This window comes from Agelaius phoeniceus, assembly GCF_051311805.1.
Source record: "Agelaius phoeniceus isolate bAgePho1 chromosome W unlocalized genomic scaffold, bAgePho1.hap1 SUPER_W_unloc_1, whole genome shotgun sequence".
Taxonomy (NCBI): domain Eukaryota; kingdom Metazoa; phylum Chordata; class Aves; order Passeriformes; family Icteridae; genus Agelaius; species Agelaius phoeniceus.
Genome location: NW_027509866.1, coordinates 6897806 through 6922074, shown reverse-complemented (window position 1 = coordinate 6922074; position 24269 = coordinate 6897806). Strand labels below are relative to the sequence as shown.

General features: G+C 53.0%; 1 protein-coding gene across 1 annotated transcript in view; it reads left to right on the top strand.

The window, feature by feature from the left end:
- LOC143692471 (uncharacterized) overlaps positions 1–24269 on the top strand; it is a 314059-nt gene that overhangs the window by 127426 nt on the left and 162364 nt on the right. The window contains 1 exon segment of the mRNA XM_077172703.1: positions 18454–19293. Coding sequence (XP_077028818.1) covers positions 18454–19293 — 840 coding nt within the window.

The window sequence follows — 24269 nt, the reverse complement described above, 5'->3', positions numbered from 1 at the left end:
CGCCCAAAAGGGAAGGCAGATGGCCGAGTCGTCGGAGCTGTTGTGGAGACGACACACTGCCCACACGATCAGTGGGTGTTTCCCCACCTTCACGGCGAAGGCCACCCATGGGTCCCGTTCCCATGCTTTCATGGCCAAAGCCACCCAGGGGCCTCGGCCCCAGGGAGCGGTTCTTGGTATTCCTGAGGTGCAGATGGGTTCGATTGAGCCATTGGCTGGGCGACAAAGTTGGTCATTCCCTGAGGGGGTGGAGGTGGTGGGCATGAGAGCCGTGTGCCCCATTGGAGGTTGCTGTAGCTGGGCCGCTGCATGTTCCAGGTGGGAGGAGGCTGGATACGGCCCGGCTGCCCCCTCCCTCTCCCGTTTCCCTGATGCCTGGATCTGCATTCCTTAGCTAAATGCCCTTTCTTTCCACATGCCCAGCATGGTCCCCTAGGTCTCCCGTGGCGTGGTAGAGCAGCTGCTGGTGGGTGCCCTGACTGGGGGCAGTTTGTTGCCACGTGCCCAGCTTGGCCACACTTAAAGCATGCCATGACACTCATTATTGCAGTGTGAACTGCTGCTTGAATGGGAGCTAGGTGTTCTTCCTTTGCAACGTGTCTGATCATGGCAGCTAGATTAGACCCTTGCGGCAGTGATCTTAAAATGTCTTTGGTGGCTGAGTTGCATTGCTGGCGCAGGCACTCTGCCAGCACAGGACCCTTTGCCTCTGAGGGTAATGTTGAGGAGTCCAAGGCAGCCTGTAAACGATCCACAAACTGAGTGAAGCTTTCACTCTCACTCTGCTTTATTGTGGACCAAGGCGACGGTTTGGCTATTACTTTGGAAGCAACACGGATGGCTTCTCGGGCAGCACGGGTTGTTGTCATAACCTCATGTGCCCGCAAGCCCTCAGCCTGTGCCTGGGGGGTGATCATTGTAGGGTCTGTGCCCATTAGCCTCTGTATGCTGGAGCCGTGCAGTGGATGGTCTGCCCCTGTTACCAGGGCCAGCTGCTTAATACAGTTATCCTCCCATTCCTGCTTAAAAACGATCATCCCTGCCCCATCAAAAATCATTCTGCAAGTCTGCTTAATATCAAAAGGTAACATGTCATCCCCTCCAAAAACGCTGTCAATGAGTGTGGAAACCATGGCAGAATTAATTCCCCTATCTGCAATTGCTTTAATAATTGCCTGCACGTCTTTCGGGTTTACCGGGGAATAGGTCCTTTGATTGCCGCCGGCTCCCCCCACCCGAACGGGGAACACCAGTTTTGCTGACGGAGTCCATTCAGCACACGCTATTTTTATTTTCCGCCAGTCTGTAAGCGGAGTTCGATCTTTCTCCGATATCCCCTTCACCCATGCAGGAGCGCTGTGGCTAGTGACCTTGTATGCCGCTGCTCTCCTTCTGTTAAAACCCGAATCCGAGTCGGAACTCCCCGTTCCCCTCTGGAGCTCGGAGCTCGAGTCCGAGTCGGAGCCGGAAGTCAACTGCCCGGACGTTTCCGGGCTGCTCTTCCTTTTTCTCGGGCTCCGACCCCGCCCCTTCTTGCGGGGGTCGGGCCGTTCCCTCCCCCTGGGGTCCCCCCGCCTCCTGCTGGGGGAGGTCCTTGCCCTATAAGGACCTGTCGGGTCCGGCTGTCTGTCTCTGCCCCGACACGGGTAGAGTGGTTCTTTGGTGGGCGCGATGCAAAGGACGAGTCTGGACTCTTCAGCTTTCGGTCTTCAGGTTGTTTATTATTTCTTATCTACAAAATTTTTCTGTCTGCCCAACAGAGGTCTGATCTGCAGGCAGTCACAGGCACTCTCTGACCACCCACGGGGCGGTCATGTCTTTTTATACTAAAACCTACGTATACAATATTTACCTTTATTTCCCAATGCTTTTTGCCCATGTTAGCAAGTGCACCTTCACCAGAAACCAATCTCTAAGTGCCAACATCATCACAGGAGATGGAGGACAAGAAGAAGAAAGAAGAAGGACAAGACACGCCCTGATCTCTCCATCTTGTCTCCATAACCCCCCTGTACCAAAAACCTTAAAGTCTATATCTCACCCTCTAAATGTGTCTCTTTTACACCTTGTACTCTAAAGCGATTCTCTTGTCCTCAGACTCTTGTTACTTCTGTGGATGGATCAAAATCAAGCCACCAAACACTCTTGGCAACATTCCAGGGTTTTCGAGACCCCCAAGGGTTCTCCTGGCATCTCTGGACATCGGGAACGATGTGCTGAGATCCCACATCTCCCCCTTCTGTTTGCACCAAGAAGACTTCTTTGGCAACTTGACTCATGACACGTCTCACACACAAAAAGATGCATGGGACGATGAGCATGAGGACTAAGAGTATTATTAAAATATAAAATCCCATTTTTAAAAACCCTCTCCATAAGGGAGAAAGATCAAAAAATCCCGCCACATCATCAATCCATGACCCAGTGATCTCGCCCAATTTCTTTATACTGTCTTTTATATTTTGAATGCTTTCATGAATTGATCTCGAATGATCTGAGAGATTTATGCAGCACATCCCCTCAAACTCTTCACATCCATGTCCATGAGCGAGCAACAGATAATCAATTGCTGCTCTATTTTGAAGAGTTGCCTCTCTCACACTGCTTACATCTTTCAACATGTCACTCAAAGCGAGAGAGACTGATTGAGCATGCTTGCTCAACCAACAACCCATGTGGTCCAGTTGAGTCAAGGCCACCCCCGATGCTGTCTGAGGTGAGAAAATTGCTGCTGCAATTCTCCTTGCCTTGTCCCAGGTGTATACTTCATCATCACAGTCTGCACTGTAATGTTGCAAGGACCTTTTCTCTTTGTGTTTTTGTTCTCTCAACACTTTTAAATCTGGTGACAACATTGAAATCCTCCCAATGCTGCATGGACCTCCCTTGGCATTTGCAGGAATGCCGTGCCAAATTCTGTCCCCACAAATTAAAAACAACCCACGTGGCAATTGCACTGGGACCTGGATTGATCCTTTGGCTGTCGTCACAGTGTGATTACACCAAGCTGATGCATTTCTATAATATTCATGATTTGGTGTGACATCAATGCTATTGTTTGTCCTTGACACATTCGAATTTTCAAATTTCATGCATAGCTCCATTGTTGTGGACCCAAAAATTTCCAATTCCTGCGGTTCAGTAGAGGCCACAGGTAAAAGATGTGTCCACGCACACCATTCATTCACAGGATCTTTGATGACCTGTGAAATCTCCATTGGAGGATGCCCTGGAATTGGCCATTCGCCCACTGGCAACCCAACCATGCATGCCGTGAATGGTTTCCCTGGTTTCGAATGTGTCAGGCAGATACTTTCTAAGTTTGCTGCCTGGGCTAACGTTTCCCAAACATTTTGTTTTGGCTGACTGACTGAGCTGGCATTGAGGGTTGAGTACTTGAGCGTTTCTTTTGAGTGGAAAGGGTTTGAAACATAGGATTTGAGGCTAAAGGCATCGGTCTCGGAGAGGGGATGGAGCCCCGGGATGCCGAACCCCGAGTGTGGCCCCTTCTTTTCGCCCCAGACGTCACAGAGGATCGGACCCACCCCCGACCTCGCTCCGCCGGCACTTCCCGCGCATGCGTGCCTTCGGGGACGCCCTCTGCCTCCCCTGTACTGACGTCACTGTCTCCGTCCCGCTCCACCTCCGAAGTCTCCTCCCTATCGTCTGTTCCTGTCCCTCTCTCCTCCTCCTCTGACGCTGTATCCACACCCCCCGCCGAAGTGCACAGCCCCCTCCCCGCGGGTGCCCCCTTTCTCGCTGCGATTCGAGCCGATCTCCGGGTCCAGATTTCTGGGTCTGACGTCACCACCGCGCGTCTCCTGCGTCCCTCCACAGTGGCTCTCCGGAGCTCTGCAGCTGCTCCGTCCTTGCCGCCCGTGTCTGACGCTCCCGCGCTGGTTTGAGAGGTCTCCCCGGCCACTCCCTGAGCCTTGCTCGACCCGCGCGTCTTTGGCACCGCTCCAGAGGCGACTGTCGCTTTCGGCGTTGCGCTCGCAAGAGTCGCATGGAAACCCGTGTCTCCCATTGCCTCCCCGCCCCCCCCGCCGGCCGCCGCCGCTTCCGCGCCGCCGCGCCTGCCGCGAGAGAGCGCATTCCCCCTCCCCGCTTGTTCCCTTTGAACCCCCCTCCCCGACTCCGCCACGTTTTCCACCTCCTCCCCCCCTGATTCCTGCGAATCGGGACAGTACACTCCGGAAGGGTGGCCTGTCTCCTCGATGTCGCTGGGAGAAAACTTTATTTCATCAGGAAGAGGAATGGTATCATCAGTGTCTGAGTCGGAGTCTGAAGTCCCTGTATTCTCTGTGGTTTCAGGGTGCTTTAGGGTTCCCTTGGGTTTTCGGGATGGTGGGACTGAGGGCAATGACATTTCCCCTTGTACCCTTTTCTCGGGCACCTTTTCCCCCGGGCTAATTGAGATCAGAGCCAATTTCTGCTTGGAACCTTGCTCTGCTCCCTCCGCCCCTCTGGGACCTGCAACAACTTGTTGCCTGGCTGACCCCCTAAATTGAGTCGAGGTCGCCTCTAACATAATTCTTGCTGAGGACAGCAATTTTAAGGCTGTTTTATCCTCATTGATGGCTAGAAAATATAGGTGTCTGTTAACTTCTTGCCAAAAGCCTACTTCAAATAACAGCCTTGTTTCGGAGTACGGGTAATTACACCGCACCCACAGCAATAATTCTCTAAGCTTTTTCTTTGGGATCCCCTTAGTGTGTGTGTCTGCCACGCCTTGTAGGTCGGACAGAATTTCTATTTGTTCCTGGGAAAGTGTACCCCCCATGTTCTTAATTCTTGACCTTCTCACCGAATTCCTGTCATCAGAGCAGTCCGGAGGCTCCTGGTCTCTGGCCTGCAGGTCACAGGAGATGGATCCGGAGGCGCCTTTCCGATTCCGATCCGGGCTGTCCTGCTACGAACTTTCTTCGGCTGAGGTGGAGTGCGATGTTTTCTGCGGCTGCTGCGTTTTCAGATTCTCCTGGCTGCTTTCTGGCTGTTTTCCCAAGGAGTTATCAGGCTCTCCTGGGAATGAGTCCAACTCGGGAGCTGCCCACTCGGTGCTTCAAGGCTGCCCCTGTGCAAGAGGTGCACAGCAGAGCTCACCGTGGCTCAGCGAAGGCTGCTGGATGCCGCTGGATCGCCGGTCGCTGCCGAGCTGCCCCCCGGGTCGCCGCCGGGTGCCCACGGGGTGCCGGTGCCCACGGGGTGCCCACCCAGGGACTCCAAATGTCGGGTTCGGCTGTCTGTCTCTGCCCCGACATGGGTAGAGTGGTTCTTTGGTGGGCGCGATGCAAAGGACGAGTCTGGACTCTTCAGCTTTCGGTCTTCAGGTTGTTTATTATTTCTTATCTACAAAATTTTTCTGTCTGCCCAACAGAGGTCTGATCTGCAGGCAGTCACAGGCACTCTCTGACCACCCACGGGGCGGTCATGTCTTTTTATACTAAAACCTACGTATACAATATTTACCTTTATTTCCCAATGCTTTTTGCCCATGTTAGCAAGTGCACCTTCACCAGAAACCAATCTCTAAGTGCCAACATCATCACAGGAGATGGAGGACAAGAAGAAGAAAGAAGAAGGACAAGACACGCCCTGATCTCTCCATCTTGTCTCCATAACCCCCCTGTACCAAAAACCTTAAAGTCTATATCTCACCCTCTAAATGTGTCTCTTTTACACCTTGTACTCTAAAGCGATTCTCTTGTCCTCAGACTCTTGTTACTTCTGTGGATGGATCAAAATCAAGCCACCAAACACTCTTGGCAACATTCCAGGGTTTTCGAGACCCCCAAGGGTTCTCCTGGCATCTCTGGACATCGGGAACGATGTGCTGAGATCCCACAAGGACCTAAAGTGAACTGAGCGCTCTGATTGGCCTTACGCTCCTCCGCGGGGGGCCGCCCCGTCCCCCTGCTTGCCCGCGCATGCGTTGTTAAGCAGGCTGACTGCATTTCCGCCCCCCGTGTTTTCCTTTCCGCCCTGAACACGCGGTTCGGCGCCATTTTCAAACGCATACGGAGGGGTTGCGCTTTTATCCACCCCTTTGGGGTCCGGCAATTTCGCCGCCTCCTGCGCTTCCTCCGTTAACCCCCACCAAAACGCCCGCGCGCGTTCCCCCCCTCTGATGGTGAAGCGGTCTGCTCGGGGGAATCCAGCGCTCGCGGTTCCGCGGTGCTGATCTGATCGAAGCCCTCCGTGGTTTGCATTGCCGCGCCCACCCCCAACTGCGGCGTGGCTAATAGCCAAGCCTGCGCGGCTTTCCAGGTCTCCTGCTCTTCTCTAGCTTTCTGCAGAGCCTGCACGACTCTGCCCCATGACTTTAGAGCTTCCCCTGAGCCTGCGGACATAGTTTCCTCAGCTAAAACCTTTGTACAAGTATCCCATATCTCCGAATGGAGAATGTCCACCGGGCTGTCTATCGCCCCCAGCTTAATAAGTCTCGGTATAGCAAGACATAAATCTTTTAGCTTACAATCAATCCCCCACTGAGCATGCATCTGAGTTACGACCTTCGCTATGGCTTCCATGGTCCACGCTGGTCCGGGGGCGTCCCCCCCGCTGCACTAGGCCTGCTGTGCAGCCGCCGGTCCCCTGTCCAGGCGAAATCCCGAACTCTGGGCGCTGCGATTTTCCCGGGGTTTCGGCATCAGATGTTGCCGTTATGGCATAGCGACCTGGTTCGGGAGGTCCGGCACGGTGACCCAAGGCCCAGGGTCACTCGGTCCAATGCTACATACACCAATGTGGTGGACAGCAAATGGCGTTTATTGACGGGTCTCAGGGGTATTTATGGTTTGGGCAGTCTGTGTCACTTCCCTCTGCTCACATCCGGCCGGGTGCGGCCGGGTACAGAGCAAAGGTCAGACTGCAGGGTGAGGGGGGCCTTCTTATCTACCCGTACAGCCCGAGATCTTCCGCAGGCAGATCCCTAGCTCTCCACAGACCCCTCACTTGTCTTACAACCACTGTGACAGACAGACTGAGATGTAAGAAGCCTCTCCATCAAAGACCAGGACATGAAATCCCTATGGGAAAAGGTCCCCCCCACTCTTTCCAAGGACTGGGACTGAGACCCCCAACCTGGGGGAGGTGTGTGGGGGAGGCAAGCTGACCAAAGCAAGATGGATGTTGCAGGTGTGAGCAGTGGACCAAGAAGACAATGGCTCTCACCCACTGCTGAGAACATGGACTGTGTGTACCCTTCTCTAAATACCATTTTCCCCCCAAAATACAATAGACTACCTTTGATTCAGTTTCAAGTTTTACCCCTTCCCCCATAAAGAAAAAGAGTATAATAAGAGTTTGGATGAACTGCAACCCGGAGACCTCCCCAGACGTGACCTGGTGAACTCCATTGGCTGGACATTGAAGGACTTCGCCGTTCTACGTCTGGTAGCTCTACACCTTCCTTTCAGGGGGGCTTCAGGTACAGAGAAGCACCAGTGCTGAAGAACAGAGAGAGCACGGCCAGGTGAGGGAGGCAGGTGGAAAAGGCTTTGTGCCGTCCCTGCTCAGAGGGGATCCTCAGCACAGCCCTGAAGATCTGCACATAGGAGAAAACAATGAACACAAAACAAACAAAATCTAAACACACACTTACAACAATGAGCCCAAATTCCCTGAGGTAGGATTTTGAGCAGGAGAGCTTGAGGATCTGAGGGATTTCACAGAAGAACTGGCCCAGGGCATTGCCATGGCAAAGGGGCAGGGAAAATGTATTGGCCGTGTGCATGAGAGCATTGAGAAAGGCACTGGCCCAGGCAGCTGCTGCCATGTGGGCACAAGCTCTGCTGCCCAGGAGGGTCCCGTAGTGCAGGGGTTTGCAGATGGACACGTAGCGGTCGTAGCATAGCACATGATCGTCAGCAAATAAAACTCTGCTGAGATGAAGAACAGAAAGAAAAAGAGCTGAGCAGCACATCCTGTGTAGGAGATGTTGCTGGTGTCCCAGATGGAATTGTGCATGGCTTTGGGGACAGTGGTGCAGATGGAGCCCAGGTCAGCGAGGGCCAGGTTGAGCAGGAAGAAGAACATGGGCGTGTGCAGGTGGTGGCCGCAGGCTACGGCGCTGATGATGAGGCCGTTGCCCAGGAGGGCAGCCAGGGAGATGCCCAGCAAGAGGCAGAAGTGCAGGAGCTGCAGCTGCCGCGTGTCTGCCAATGCCAGCAGGAGGAATGGCCTGATGGAGCTGCTGTTGGACATTTGCTGTGATGCCTTGGCATGGGGATCTGTAGGAAAAGTAATCATGGAATAGTTGGGTTTGGAGAGGACTTGAAATATCCCAGCACAGCGTGGGGGCACTTTCCCCCCACTGCCTGCCCAGGGCTCTGCTGCCTGGAGCTGTCCCTGCCAGCAGCTGCTTCCCTGTGCCCAGGGCTGGGCCCTGCCAGTGCTGCCAGAGCCCAGCCCAGCCCTGGGGGCTCAGCTCTGCCCTGCAGAGCCCTCCCAGCTCAGGCACTGCCCAGGGGCAGCTCTGGCTCTGCAGGCTCTGATGGCAACGTCAGAGCAACCCTGAGGAGGCTGGAAAAGTGACACTGATGCTGCCTGTGAGGGGCTCTGTGCTGATTTCTGTGACTTCCTGGTTTATTACATCTGATAGATTTTTTGTTTTCTCAATCTGAAGTAAGAGATGAATATCTATGTGCAATTTCCCATCCAGGCAACCTAGAGCAGTAGATTAAAAGAGCAGGATTTTCCCTTCTATGCAGTCCCTGCCTTGCTGTGCTTCCTGTATAATCTACTTGAAAAGGTTCTGCAGTTCAATGTCATGCTGGGAGCAGTCCTGAACAATGCAGCATCCTCCCCACACAAGGAGAACACTTCCAAGCCTCACCAGCTGTCTCCTGCCACCCAGATCTTGTCCCCCAGTGCTGGGAGCAGCTGCCAGGGCTGGCTGAGAGCTGTCCCTGGCAGGCAGCAGAGTCCCTGCCCCAGCACAGCGCCCTGGGCTGCAGGACCCTGCTCTGCAGGACAGCCCTGGGCACCCCTGGCTGCTCTGCACAAGAGACAAGCAGAGAATGTACTCACAGGCTCTGCAGGCATAGGCATGTTCCAGCTTGAGGAGATGGCTCCAGGAGCTGCAGCTGCATTGTCCTGCAGCCAGAGGTTCCTGTGCCAAGGGCTGGCAGTGATTTTGCCCCAGGCAGACTGGGCACTGGCAGCCCCTTGTGCTGCCCTCAGCATCCCCCCCTAGCCCACATCCCAGTGGCCTCAAGGATCTGCTGCAAGGAGTCCCTGGGGAGCCTTGCTCAGCAATGGCCCTGGGGGCTCCTTCATGCTCCCTGCAGGGACTGCAGGTTTTTCAAAGGACTTTGGCTTTGGCTTTTGCCTTGGAGTCTCTGAGAGGTTTGTGCAATCATGGCCTCCAATTATCTGCTGTAATTAGTCCCTGGAGATTCTCTGCCTGTTGCAGCATTGATTGGGACTCATTAATACTTCAGGGTACTTAAGTTTTTTAAGCTACTTCCTCTTTCCCTTTTGATACAGACTCTATGAAAAAGATTGTGCATTTACAGGCTCCAATTATCTGCTTAATGAGTCTCTGGAGAGCCGTTATCAGTAACAACATTCAGTGCGCTCATTAATGCTTTAAGGTACTTTAGTTATTTTAAGGTACTTGGTGTTTCCCTTTTGATACAGACTGTGAGAGGTTTGTGCAATCATGGCCCCAATTATCTGCTTTAATGAGCCCCTGGAGAGCTTTGTACTGACACTCAGTGGGGCTCAGAAGCTTTGAGCTTCTCAAAATTTTTAAGGTAGTTTGGAATTTCCTTTCCACTCTGAGTCTCTGAGATGTTTTTGGCAAATCCTGGCCTCCAATTGTCTCCTCCAAGGGATCCATGCGGAGCCTGTGTTGGGCATGGACCTCACTGAGACCCATTCATGCTTTGAGACACTTTGGGGTTTTCTTCTGACTTTGACTCCTGGAAAGGTTTGTGCAATCACCTCTCAGGCCCTGAGGTTCCACGGCTCAGCTCCAAATGCACCACAGGGCTCATCAGGATGCAGCAAGTACTGACAAACCATGGCTCTGCCTTGATTTCCCTCTGCTCTAATGCAGTTTATCAGGGCTGTATCTGGAGTGATTTTGGTTTGCTAATTTGAGATTTCTCAGCCAATGCATCTATTAATGCAGTGGGATCAGTGTTGGCTGATTACCATTGCACTCACTGGAATATATTTACTCATTTCCTGCTGTGAGATAGGATTAGGAGAAAGGCAATGCAGGCTCAAAATTTTAAAAGGGTATATAGAAAAGTTTATTACCAGTAAATAAAAGAAAGAGTAATAAGAATCTGAACACTTCTCCTCTCCCTACAACCTTTTCTTTCTTACTGACAATGTAAGGAGACAAAACCTGAAAGTTTCAGTCAGTTTATACCATCTAGAACAGCCTTTCTTCAGTTCACTTAGGGAGAGGAGTCTCTCTTTCATGCTATGGAGACTTCTCCATAAGAAAAACGTTTGCTCGTGGCTCTCAAATCCCACGAATAGCAGCTGCCCAGAAAATCTGCAATCGTGAAGTCCTTCCCATTTTTTTTCAGTTTTCCCCACAGTTGTGTTTATGGGCCATGTCAACTTATCGGTTATTAGTTCAAAGATGAGCTGTTCAAGAGCAAAGATTCTCTTCATCTATTTCTGAAATCATCCTCATCTTCGAGAACAGAAATCTTCTTTTCTCTCCCTGAGGGCACAGGATCTCACCACTCTTCTCTCTTTCTCTATTTAAACTTCTCATGGGATCACAGCTACTTCAACATTTGCTTACTTTAGCATGGAGGTTTTTGCTGAACAAGTCATCTACCCATATTTTCAATTACATATTGGGAAAAAGAGAGTCTGACATATTAATTACATCCTTCTCCATAGCTTTACAAGAGGATTTCAGCCCCAAGATCAAGGCATCTCCTCATCCCTCCCATCTGGGGCTCAACTTCCCCTTCAGTGACCTCAGTGTCTTCATGTTGCTCCTCTGTGTGCCTGCACTTTGTCCTTTTCTCTCACTGGAGGGAGGATGGAAGCACTGAAAGAGTTCATATCTCACCCGGGGCCTGCAGATGGTTCTGTGCCCCCGGCCGGGCTCGGTGCTTGCGGCCGGAGCTGTTTTAGGATGGAGGTTTCTGCAGCGGCTGCGCTGGGGCTGTGTCAGGATGGGCTGCGCTGGGGCAGGGCCAGGATCTCAGCAGCCAGGCCAGAGCACAGCAGCAGCACGGCCGGGGGCCGATGGCTTCTCCTGCCCCTGCCCGGGGCTTGCGGCTGAAGCCCAAGGGTGGCAGAATCTTGGCCGAGCCGGCCCGGCCCGGGGCTGCTCCTGGGGCCCGGCGGATCCTGGCTGGGCCCGGGCTGGCGGCGGGTCAGGGCTCAGCAGGGCCCAGATGTTCCCAACTGCAGCCATGGCCTGGCCCGGCCTCGGCCCCGCGGCCTCCCCTGCCCTGCCCGGCAGCCGATGGGGCCTGGCGGGGTCCCTGGGAAGGGGCCCGGCCCCACGGCAGGAGCCGCCCGGCCTGGCCTGGCTGAGACGGGGCCGGGTCAGCCTTGTTACCTCTGTGCCAGCCAGAAGGGAAAGAGACCCTCCCAGGCTTTCCCATCTTTAACATGTGTCTTCACAGAGGGGTGTACAGTTCCCTTAGCGGTTTAACAGATTGTCAATTCTCAAAGTTAATTACTGATTGGTTTTTTAGTCAGACACGGAGGAAACTGCTAGCAGCTTCTCTTAGAACATCACTTCCATGATGCCAAACCCTCACAACTGCACAGAGCACAGAGTTCCTTTGTCCATATGTAGTAGTCATGTGCCCAAGTCCTCAAAAACTCTTCTTGGGAGATGTCTGGGCCCTTTCCAAGGTTTTTTCAAATGAAAGCATTCAACTCAGAGTCTAAGAAAATCACCAGAAGACGTGGCCAGCCTGACCTGTCTGTCCTTGCTACTTTTTTCTGGGAGCAATCTTTGGATATATGGAATTTGGGAGGCCAAATTCTAATTTTGGCCATGGACCCTGGACATGAAGGTTGGTTCTTTTCCGTAGGAAGGAAGGAACAGAGCCCCAGTGTTTGCCAGGAAGAAGAGAGGTGACCACCAGAGGACAAGGCCAGGCAGAAGTGGCAGGTTTTTTTCTGAGAGAAACCCTTGCATATAGGAAAATTTTTTGAGAGAATACCAATTTTGGCAATGGACATTTAAAAAGAGGGACAGTTCTTTTCTATAGCAAGGAAAGCACAGAGCCCCAGTGCTCCAGGAGCTGATGAGAGGCAGCCCTTGACATCCCAACATCAGCCAGACCTGTCACGTGGCCCCTGGGAGACCAAACCAGCCAGGCCTGTTCCATGTTCCCTCGGTTCCATGGGGCCCCACAGTGTCCCAATGGTCCTTTGCTTCCCTGAGGCCCTGAGGTGTCATAATGCCCCCTTGGTGACACCAGGCCCTGAAGGGTCCCAATGGTCTCCATGGTTCCATCAGGCCCCACAGAGCCATAATGGTCTCTGGGTTCCATGAAGCCCCGCGGTGTCACCACGGCCCCTTGGTTCCATGGGCTCCAGTGGTGCCACAATGATCCCCATGGTTCCATGAGGTCCCCACAGTGTCCCAGTGTTCTCCATGGGAAGGAAAGAACCCAGCCCCAGTGTGGCAGGGGCAGTCACCAGAGGCCAAGGCCAGCCAGGCTTGATGGTACTGGCAGATTGTGCCTGGGAGCAACCCTTGGATATACAGAATTTTGGAGGTGGAATCCCAATTTCAGACATGGACACTGGAGGATAAGGATGCTTGTTTTCCATTGGAAAGAAAGCACGGAACACTGATACAACAGTGACATTTGGGGATCTATGGGGAGCATTGGGGATCGTTTCTGCACCTCGTGACCCAACAGGAGCTTCTCTAATAAATGTTGCCTGAAGCTCCCACTGTGCCCATGACAGGAACCCATGTGAGTGTCTGGGACATCCCAGCTCTCTGGCAGCCTGGGGACTCCTGGGATGTCACCATGGAATGGCTGTGACTGCCTCTGACCACAGGGCTCTTTACCATCCTAGAAACCCCTCGGAGGTCTCCATGGAGCCCCTGTCTCTGCCTGTGACATTCCAGCTCTGGAACAGCCTGGAGACTCTTGGAAAGATCCCATGGAACCCTTCTGAGGGCCTGTGACAAATCTGATCCTTAGCAGGCAACCATCACCAGCCCCCCGTTGCTATGCTCAGTCCCTTGGCAGCTCCATGGAGACCCCATGCCAGGGGTGGTTGCCATGGCCACCAGGGCTGGCACCAGCTGGGATGCTCGGTTTCCAGGGGCCGGGCTTCAGGAATGGGATTCCCCAATTTCCTGCTCCCGCTAAAACCGCGCTGCCCTCGCTGCCCTCCCGCCTCCCGTGGAAAGCAAAAAAGGCAAAGATCCCAGGCTGGGATAAGAACAATTGATTGGGAACAGCAACGAGATAAAGAACAAACAGGAACAGAAACAATATTGATAACAGAAGGGATAAGTAAAACTATTTACAGAGAAAACTACAACATCAACAACTAGGTCTTCCTGGCAATGTATTTCCTCCTGTCTGGAAAGGACACCCTTCTCCTCAGGGAGAGAGAGAGAGAGAGTCCCTTTCCTGCCCCTGGCAATGAACTGAGGTGGGAGTGAATGTAATGACAAGGCCATGGCCAGACCATCATGTTCTCCAACCCCACATCATGTCATTGGCAGGGGCAGGAAAAGGGACAGGTGTCTTCCCAGCAAGGATCATGGGGAACATGGATCACCAGGACTCTGACCAACGTGGGGTCTCCAATGGGGGATAAAGCTGGAGCAGTGCATTAAACTCTTCCTGCAGTTGGGGCATGTGCAGGGCTTCTTTTACTGGTGCCTCCGTTGGTGTCTGCTCAAGTGAGAGCTGCTGGTGAAGCTCTTCCCACACTGGGGACACTCGTAGGGCCTCTCCCCAGTGTGGATGCGTTGGTGGGTGACGAGGGTGGAGTTGTGCTTGAAGCCCTTCCCACAGTCGGGGCAGAGGAAGGGCCTCTCATCCGTGTGAATGCGCTGGTGCTGGAGGAGCTGAGAGCTCGTGTGAAACCTCTTCCCACACTCGGGGCACTGGTAGGGCCTCTCCCCAGTGTGGATCATTTGGTGGATGTTCATTTGGGTCTTCCTACTAAAGGTCATCCCACATTCCCCGCAGTTGTATGGCCTTTCCCCAGTGTGGATCCTCTGGTGGCAGATCAAGAGAGACTTCTGCCTAAAGCTCTTCCCACATTCCCCACATTCATGGGGTCGTTCCCTGGTGTGGGTCTTCTGGTGGGAGATCAGGTTAGAGTTCTGGCTGAAGCTCATCCCACATTCCCCACACTTGTAGGGCTTCTCCCCGGTGTGGATCCGCTGGTGCCTGATGAGGTGGGAGTTGCGCTTGAAGCCCATCCCACAGTCAGGGCAGCGGAAGGGCCTCTCATCCGTGTGAATCCGCTCATGCAGGAGGAGATCAGAGCTGGTGTAAAACCTCTTCTGACACTGGGGACACTCGTAGGGCCTCTCCCTCTCCCCAGTGTGGATGCGCTGGTGGGTGATGAGGGTGGAGTTGCGCTTGAAGCCCTTCCCACAGTCAGGGCAGTGGAAGGGCCCCTCCTCTGAGTGAATCTGCTGGTGCTGGAGGAGACTGGAGCTGGTGTGAAACCTCTTCTGACACTCAGGACACTCGTAGGGCCTCTCCCCAGTGTGGATGCACTGGTGGATGATGAGGGCAGAGCTGCAGCTGAAGCCCTTCCCACACTCCCCACACTCGTAGGGCCATTCCCCAGTGTGGATCATCTGGTGGCTGATCAGGGTGCTGCTCTGCCTGAAGCTCTTCCCACACTCCAAGCACTTGTGGGGCTTCTCCCCATTGTGAAGCTGCCCGTGGACCACCAGCTCTGAGCTCTGGCTGAAGCTCTGTCCACCTTCCTGGCTCAGGGTGGGTCTTTCCTCCTCAGAGCACCCTGGGCTGGGTTTTGAGCCCCCCCTTCTGTGGGATCTCTGGGGCTTTTCCTCCACGTTGGAATTCTGCACCGTGGAGCCATTTATAATGGCCTCTTCCATGTGGTTCTGCTTTGGGGATTTCTCCTCCCTGGTCTCCATCCTCAGCTTCTTCCCTGGGGGAGGAAGGACAAGGAGAGGATGGGATTTGCCTCCATGCCAGAGGGAAAGGGAAGGAGATTCCTCCAGTGCATCCCCAGCAGGACGGGGTTGGCAGCAGGGTTGTCCTGCAGCCGGGGGCTGTGCTGGGCTGGGAGATGGAGCAGGAGAGAGGGGGAAAGGGGCACTGACTTCCTCCTCACCTGCCTGGGTATCCCAGGGTATTGTGTCAGTTTGAAAAGACAGGTGTCTGCTAAGGAAGGCAGGAGACTCCCTTGAAATGGAAAATGTTAATCCCTTCACTTGGAATTATAATTTTCAAAACAAGAGGCTGTCAAGCAAAGTCTATGGGAATAGGAATAACAATTCTTCAGAAGGAAAATTAAAAATACAAATGCAGTAGTACTAAAAACTACTTACAGAGTAAGAATACGTCCTGACACCCTGTGGGTCAGAGTGTTGGTAGCACTCCTGTTAAATGGTGGCTGCAGTGCTCCTGCAGGGACAGGTGTGGTTCTGTTGGAGCAGTGATCCTGTGGAAGGGTGGAGTTTTCCTCTGAAGGTCCAGTTGTGGCGTCGATCGGCCTGGTCTTCCTCTGGGATCCAGTGGAGCTGAAAGCTGCTCTTCTGGGAATCCTGTGGGAGAAGGCTGAATCTGTTGTTCACATTCTCAGATTATATTCAGGTAGGAATGCTTGGCTCCTCCCTCTGGGCAGAGCTTCTCACAATGGGATGATGGAATTTTTATCAGTGACACTCAATGGCCCATTAACAGAAGATATCTCCCTGGAGGGAGGATTCATGTGGAAAAGATAAAGTAAATTGCTCAATTAACAGATGATAATTGCCCCACCTTTAACAAAGGGTAATTGAATACACACCCAGCTAAACCTGAGACACTGTTCCAGCCTTGGAAAGCAGGATTTGGTACCAGGATTCTTTAGGGAATGCAACCCTGATTGAAGGCAGAGATAGAATCTCCAGAGCCTGCAGCCAGAAATGGACAGTTGTGTGATACTCATTTCAACATCTTCTCTTTTGGAATTATTGACTAATGATTATTTGCTTTGCCTACCTAATATTTTTGTAATTTTTTGCAAATTTGCATTATCTAATTACACTTTTCCTTAAGTTAAGTTGGTGTCTGTGTCTTTGGTGCGGGCCCTGCCCACTGGCGAAACAGGGCCCAATCCTGCCTAAGTGTTACCTGGGGAGACAAAACCCTCACTGCAACTGTGCCCCCTTCCTCCTTGTTCCCCACACTTCATGCACTGATCATGATGTCCTATGGTCTGGGCTATCCCTGGGGTCAGCTGGGATCTCCTGTCCTGGCTGTGTCCCCTCCCAAGCTCCCCCACACCCTCAGCCCCTCCCCAGCGTGGCCGAATGAGGGGCAGGACAGGCCTTGGCTCAGTGCGAGCTCAGCAAAAACAAAACCATCTCTGTGTGCTCAGCCCTGTGCTCAGCCCCCGGGCCCGGCATTTCCTCCACTGCCACCCCGGAGCCCCCTTTCCCACCCCTCTGCCCCACGGCCGCCGCAGCACCGGCTGACAATAGAAGCAATTCTGGGGCAATTCCAAGTTTCCTTGGTTCCTTCACAGCTCCAGCTCAGCTGCTGGCAGGTTACAATTAAAGAAAAGTGCAAATTCGGCCCAATACAGATATTATTATAAGGAAGGGAAAGCTCTGTGTAGCTGTCACAAAGGTGACAGGGATGAAGAGAATAATGATTCTCACATTTGGAAAAAACCCAAGCCTGGGAATTCAGTAATTATTTGGGAATTTAGCTACTTGAGCTGGGCTTCTTGTAGCACTTTTAGCAGCCTTATGTTCCTCACCATGTGGTGAAAGAACCTTCTCAGTCTTGATGCTATCATTTGCTCCATTTCCTCCAGTGATTTTAACAAACTTTTCAAGGAGGGACAACAAAATATTTTCTTTACACTCCAGTCCCACAACAGCCATTTTCCTCATCAGTTCTCCCATAGGTCGCTCAGACGAAGCTGCGACAGTTTCCAAGAGTTCCTCCAGAGAGACCCACGACCTCCTCAGAGGAGGGAACCATGCTGTTGTCAAAGGCAACAGGGGTCAAAGAACAGTGCCCTGAACTCACTGTGCCAAAATAATTTTGCAATCTGGTTAAGGAAATATTAGAGAGATGCCATTTGCCCTGGAGCAGGGCAAGTGTGACATTGTCCCCTGTGTGTGTGGCCTTCCTGGGGTGGGGGTTTTACACCTGAGCCAGTTTGGGTAAGGGGGGTGGTGTTCACCCCCTGAACAGGGATTCCCCCACTGTTTCAGGCTGCAATGTAAGACGGAACCAAATGCATGTTTTCAATGCCCATCTTCATCAACTGCTATAAACAGGTGGGGCAGTGTTCTTGATCTCTTCCATGACTCAGCCCTGATAACGCCCTCCAGGGGAGATATCTTCTGTGAATGGGCCATTGAGTGTCACTGCAGGACTGATCAAATTCCATCCTCCCATTGTGGGATGCTCCGCCCAGGGGGAGGATCCAAGCATTCCTACCTGGATATAAGCTGAGCCTTGCAACAGCAGGAGCAGCTTGCCTACTGGATTCCCAGAGGACAAGAGCTCCAGAACCACCACTGGACCTTCAGAGGAAGACCAGACCCTTATACAGGATCACTGCTCTGACAGAATCACGTTCATCACTCACACAGGACTGCAGCCACCATTTAATGGGACTGCTGCCACCAGCCTGACCTGCAACAGGGTGTCAGGTTATATCCTGAGTCTGTCAGTTTAAGGTAGTGTTTCTGTATCATTGCCTTGTCCTTCTTTTCTTAATTAATTGTAATTCTGGTTTAGACTCTCCCCCAGGTTTGTCTTCAAACCAGTAAAAATTCAATGCGCTCATCCCTTGCTTTCCTCCCAAAACAGGATTTCACATCCCCAAACCTTTGCCAGATGGAGGAGGAGGCTGCAAGGAAGAGGAAGGAGGCCCGGGACACGCAGGCAGGTGAGGAGGCAGTCAGTGCCCCTTTCCCCCTCTCTCCTGCTCCATCTCCCAGCCCAGCACAGCCCCCGGCTGCAGGACAACCCTGCTGCCAACCCCGTCCTGCTGGGGATGCACTGGGGGGATCTCCTTCCCCTTCCCTCTGGCATGGAGGCAAATCCCATCCTCTCCTTGTCCTTCCTCCCCCAGGGAAGGATCTGTGGATGGAGACCGGGGAGGAGAAATCCCCAAGGCAGAACATCGTGGAAGAGGCCATTTTAAGTGGCTCCACGGTGCAGAATTCCAACGTGGAGGAAAAGCCCCAGAGATTCCACAGGAGGAGGGGCTACAAACCCAGCCAAGTGTGTTCTGAGAAGGAAAGACCCACCCTGAGACAGGAAGGTGGACAGAGCTTCAGCCAGAGCTCAGAGCTGGTGGTCCATGGGCAGCTTCATGATGGGGAGAAGCCCCACAAGTGCTTGGAGTGTGGGAAGAGCTTCAGGCAGAGCAGCACCCTGATCAGCCACCAGATGATCCACACTGGGGAATGGCCCTACGAGTGTGGGGAGTGTGGGAAGGGCTTCAGCTGCAGCTCTGCCCTCATCATCCACCAACGCATCCACACTGGGGAGAGGCCCTACGAGTGTCCCCAGTGTCAGAAGAGGTTTCACACCAGCTCCAGTCTCCTCCAGCACCAGCAGATTCACACTGAGGAGAGGCCCTTCCGCTGCCCCAGCTGTGGGAAGGGCTTCAAGCGCAACTCCACCCTCATCAGGCACCAGCGGATCCACACCGGGGAGAAGCCCTACGAGTGTGGGGAATTTGGGATGAGCTTCCGCCAGAACTCTAACCTGATCTCCCACCACAAGACCCACACCAGGGAACGACCCTATGAGTGTGGGGAATGTGGGAAGAGCTTTAGGCAGAAGTCTCTCTTGATCTGCCACCAGAGGATCCACACTGGGGAAAGGCCATACAACTGCGGGGAATGTGGGATGACCTTTAGTAGGAAGACCCAAATGAACATCCACCAAATGATCCACACTGGGGAGAGGCCCTACCAGTGCCCCGAGTGTGGGAAGAGGTTTCACACCAGCTCTCAGCTCCTCCAGCACCAGCGCATTCACACGGATGAGAGGCCCTTCCTCTGCCCTGACTGCGGGAAGGGCTTCAAGCACAACTCCACCCTCGTCACCCACCGGCGCATCCACACTGGGGAGAGGCCCTATGAGTGTCCCCAGTGTGGGAAGAGCTTCACCAGCAGCTCTCACTTGAGCAGACACCAACGGAGGCACCAGTAAAAGAAGCCCTGCACATGCCCCAACTGCAGGAAGAGTTTAATGCACTGCTCCAGCTTTATCCCCCATTGGAGACCCCACGTTGGTCAGAGTCCTGGTGATCCATGTTCCCTGTGATCCATGCTGGGAAGACACCTGTCCCTTTTCCTGCCCCTGCCAATGACATGATGTGGGGTTGGAGAACATGAGGGTCTGGCCAGGGCCCTGTCATTACATTCACTCCCACCTCAGGTCATTGCCAGGGGCAGGAAAGGGACTCTCTCTCTCTCTCTCCCTGAGGAGAAGGGTGTCCTTTCCAGACAGGAGGAAACACATTGCCAGGAAGAACTAGTTGTTGATGTTGTAGTTTTCTCTGTAAATAGTTTTACTTATCCCTTCTGTTATCAATATTGTTTCTGTTTCTGTTTGTTCTTTATCTCGTTGCTGTTCCCAATAAATTGTTCTTATCCCAGCCTGGGATCTTTGCCTTTTTTGCTTTCCACGGGAGGCGGGAGGGCAGCGAGGGCAGCGCGGTTTTAGCAGGAGCAGGAAATTGGGGAATCCCATTCCTGAAGCCCGGCCCCTGGAAAGCGAGCATCCCAGCTGGTGCCAGCCCTGGTGGCCATGGCAACCACCCCTGGCATGGGGTCTCCATGGAGCTGCCAAGGGACTGAGCATAGCAACAGGGGGCTGGTGATGGTTGCCTGCTAAGGATCAGATTTGTCACAGGCCCTCAGAAGGGTTCCATGGGGACTTTCCAAGAATCTCCAGGCTGTTCCAAAGCTGGAATGTGACAGGCAGAGACAGGGGCTCCATGGAGACCTCCGAGGGGTTTCTAGGATGGTAAAGAGCCCTGTGGTCAGAGGCAGTCACAGCCATTCCATGGTGACATCCCAGGAGTCCCCAGGCTGCCAGAGAGCTGGGATGTCCCAGACACTCACATGGGTTCCTGTCATGGGCACAGTGGGAGCTTCAGGCAACATTTATTAGAGTAGCTCCTGTTGGGTCACGAGGTGCAGAAACGATCCCCAATGCTCCCCATAGATCCCCAAATGTCACTGTTGTATCAGTGTTCCGTGCTTTCTTTCCAATGGAAAACAAGCATCCTTATCCTCCAGGTGTCCATGTCTGAAATTGGGATTCCACCTCCAAAATTCTGGATATCCAAGGGTTGCTCCCAGGCACAATCTGCCAGTACCATCAAGCCTGGCTGGCCTTGACCTCTGGTGACTGCCCCTGCAACACTGGGGCTGGGTTCTTTCCTTCCCATGGAGATCACTGGGACACTGTGGGGACCTCATGGAACCATGGGGATCATTGTGGCACCACTGGAGCCCATGGAACCAAGGGGCCGTGGTGACACCACGGGGCTTCATGGAACCCAGAGACCATTCTGGCTCTGTGGGGCCTGATGGAACCATGGAGACCATTGGGACCCTTCAGGGCCTGGTGTCACCAAGGGGGCATTATGACACCTCAGGGCCTCAGGGAAGCAAAGGACCATTGGGACACTGTGGGGCCCCATGGAACCGAGGGAACATGGAACAGGCCTGGCTGGCTTGGCCTCCCAGGGGCCACCTGACAGCTCTGGCTGATGTTGCAATGTCAAGGAATGCCTCTCATCAGCTCCTGGAACACTGGGGCTCTGTGCTTTCCTTGCTATAGAAAAGAACTGTCCCTCTTTTTAAATGTCCATTGCCAAAATTGGTATTCTCTCAAAAAATTTTCCTATATGCAAGGGTTTCTCTCAGAAAAAAACCTGCCACTTCTGGCTGGCCTTGTCCTCTGGTGGTCACTCTCTTCTGCCTAGCAAACACTGGGGCTCTGTTCCTTCCTTCCTACGGAAAAGAACCAACTTTCATGTCCATGGTCCATGGCCAAAATTAGAATTTGGCTTCCCAAATTCCATATATCCAAAGATTGCTCCCAGACAAAAGTAGTAAGGACAGACAGGTCAGGCTGGCCATGTCTGCTGGTGATTTTCTTAGACTCTGAGTTGAATGCTTTCAGTTGAAAAAACCTTGGAAAGGGCCCAGAGATCTCCCAAGAAGGGTTTTTGAGGACTTGGACACATGACCGATACATATGGACAAAGGAGCTCTGGGGTCTGTGCTGTTGTGGTGATTTTGCATCATGGAAGTGATGTTCTAAGAGAAGCTTCTAGCAGTTTCATCTGTGTCTGACAAAAAAACCAATCAGTAATCAGCTTTGAGAACTGACAATCTGTTAAACCAGTAAGGAAACTGTACACACCTCTGTGAAGACACATGTTAAAGATGGGAAAGCCTGGGAGGGTCTCTTTCCCTTCTGGCTGGCACAGAGGTAACAAGGCTGACCCGGCCCCGTCTCAGCCAGGCCGGGCGGGCGGCTCCTGCCGTGGGGCCGGGCCCCTTCCCAGGGACCCCGCCAGGCCCCATCGGCTGCCGGGCAGGGCAGGGGAGGCCGCGGGGCCGAGGCCGGGCCGGGCCATGGCTGCAGTTGGGAACATCTGGGCCCTGCTGAGCCCTGCCCCGCCGCCAGCCCGGGCCCAGCCAGGATCCGCCGGGCCCCAGGAGCAGCCCCGGGCCGGGCCGGCTCGGCCAAGATTCTGCCACCCTTGGGCTTCAGCCGCAAGCCCCGGGCAGGGGCAGGAGAAGCCATCGGCCCCAGCCGTGCTGCTGCTGTGCTCTGGCCTGGCTGCTGAGATCCTGGCCCTGCCCCAGCGCAGCCCATCCTGACACAGCCCCAGCGCAGCCGCTGCAGAAACCTCCATCGTAAAACAGCTCCGGCCGCAAGCACCGAGCCCGGCCAGGGGCACGGAACCATCTGCAGGCCCCGGGTGAGATATGAACTCTTTCAGTGCTTCCAGCCTCCCTCCAGTGAGAGAAAAGGACAAACTGCAGGCACAGAGAGGAGCAACATGAAGACACCAAGGTCACTGAAGAGGAAGTTGAGTCCCAGATGGGAGGGATGAGGAGATGCCTTGATCTTGGGGCTGAAATCCTCTTGTGAAGCTATAGAGAAGGATGTAATTAATATATCAGACTCTCTTTTTCCCTATAACTAATTGAAAATATGGGGAGATGACCTGTTCAGCAAAAACCTCCATGCTAAAGTAGGCAAATGTTGAAGTAGCTGTGATCCCATGAGAAGTTTAAACAGAGAAAGAGAGAAGAGTGGTGAGATCCTGTGGCCTCAGGGAGAGAAGAAGAAGATCTCTGTTCTCAGAGATGAAGATGATTTCAGAAATAGGTGAAGAGAATCTTTGCTCTTGAACGGCTCATCTTTAAACTCATACCCCATAAGTTGACATGGCCCATAAACACAGCTGTGGGAAAAGCTATGAAAAATGGAAGGGACTTCACACTTGCAGATTTTCTGGGCAGCTGCTATTCGTGGGAATTGAGAGCCACAAGAGAACTTTTTTCTTATGGAGAAGTCCCCATAGCATGAAAGAGGGACTCCTCTCCCTAAGTGAACTGAAGAAAGACTGTTCTAGATGGTGTAAACTGACTGAAACTTTCAGGTTTTGTCTCCTTGCATTGTCAGTAAGAAAGAAAAGGTTGTAGGGAGAGGAGAAGTGTTCATATTCTTATTACTCTTTCTTTTATTTACTGGTAATAAACTTTTCTATATACCCTTTTAAAATTTTGAGCCTACTTTGCTTTTCTCCTAATCCTATCTCACAGCAGGAAATGAGTAAATATATTCCAGTGAGTGCAATGGTAATTAGCCAACACTGATCCCACTGCCCTAATAGATGCATTGGCTGAGAAATCTCAAATTAGCAAACCAAAATCACTCCAGATACAGCCCTGATAAACTGCATTAGAGCAGAGGGAAATCAAGGCAGAGCCATGGTTTGTCAGGACTTGCCGCATCCTGATGAGCCCTGTGGTGCATTTGGAGCTGAGCCCTTGAACCTCAGGGCCTGAGAGGAGATTGCACAAACCTTTCCAGGCGTGAAAGTCAGAAGAAAATCCCAAAGTGTCTCAAAGCATGAATGGGTCTCAGTGAGGTCCATGCCCAACACAGGCTCCTCATGGACCCCTTGGAGGAGACAAGTGGAGTTCAGGATGGCACAAAAACCTCTCAGAGTCTCAGTGTTGGAAGGAAATTCCAAACTACCTTAAAAAATGTGAGAAGCTCAAAGCATTACTGAGCCCCACTGAGTGTCAGTACAAAGCTCTCCAGGGACTCATTAAAGCAGATAATTGGGGCCATGATTGCACAAACCTCTCACAGAGTCTGTATCAAAAGGGAAACACCAAGTAGCTTCAAATAACTGGAGTACCTTAAAGCATTAATGAGCCCCACTGAGTGTTGTTACTGACAAAGCCTCTCCAGGGACTAATTACAGCAGATAATTGGAGGCCATGATTGCACAAACCTCTCAGAGATTCCAAGGCAAAAGCCAAACTCCAAGTCCTTTGAAAAACCTGCAGTCCCTGCAGGGAGCATGAAGGAGCTCCCAGGGCCATTGCTGAGCAAGGCTCCCCAGGGACTCCTTGCAGCAGATCCTTGAGGCCACTGGGATGTGGGCTAGGGGGGGATGCTGAGGGCAGCACAAGGGGCTGACAGTGCCCAGCCTGGCTGGGGCTGGGCCAGGAGGCCCCAGGGCCTCAGGACAAGGTGTCTCCTCCCAGCCCTTGCTGGCACAGACCCTGCTGTGCCCCAGGGCACCAAGACTTGGCTTCTCTTTGTCCCCACCTGTCATCACTGCCTGCAGTTCTCTGCTCTGCCTGGGGCCTGGGGACACTTGCTCAGTCGTGTCCCTCAGTGGGACCCATTAAAAGTCCAAGAAACTTTGGAGTTGGATTCTGCCTTGGAGTTCCTGAGAGGTTTCTTCAGCTGCCTCTCAGGGACTGATGTTCAGGGCCTGAGCACAAAGCCCCAGAGGCTGATTAAAGTCCTTGTGCTGTGTCTGTGCTGCTGAGCTGGGCTGGGCTCCTGGCACAGAGG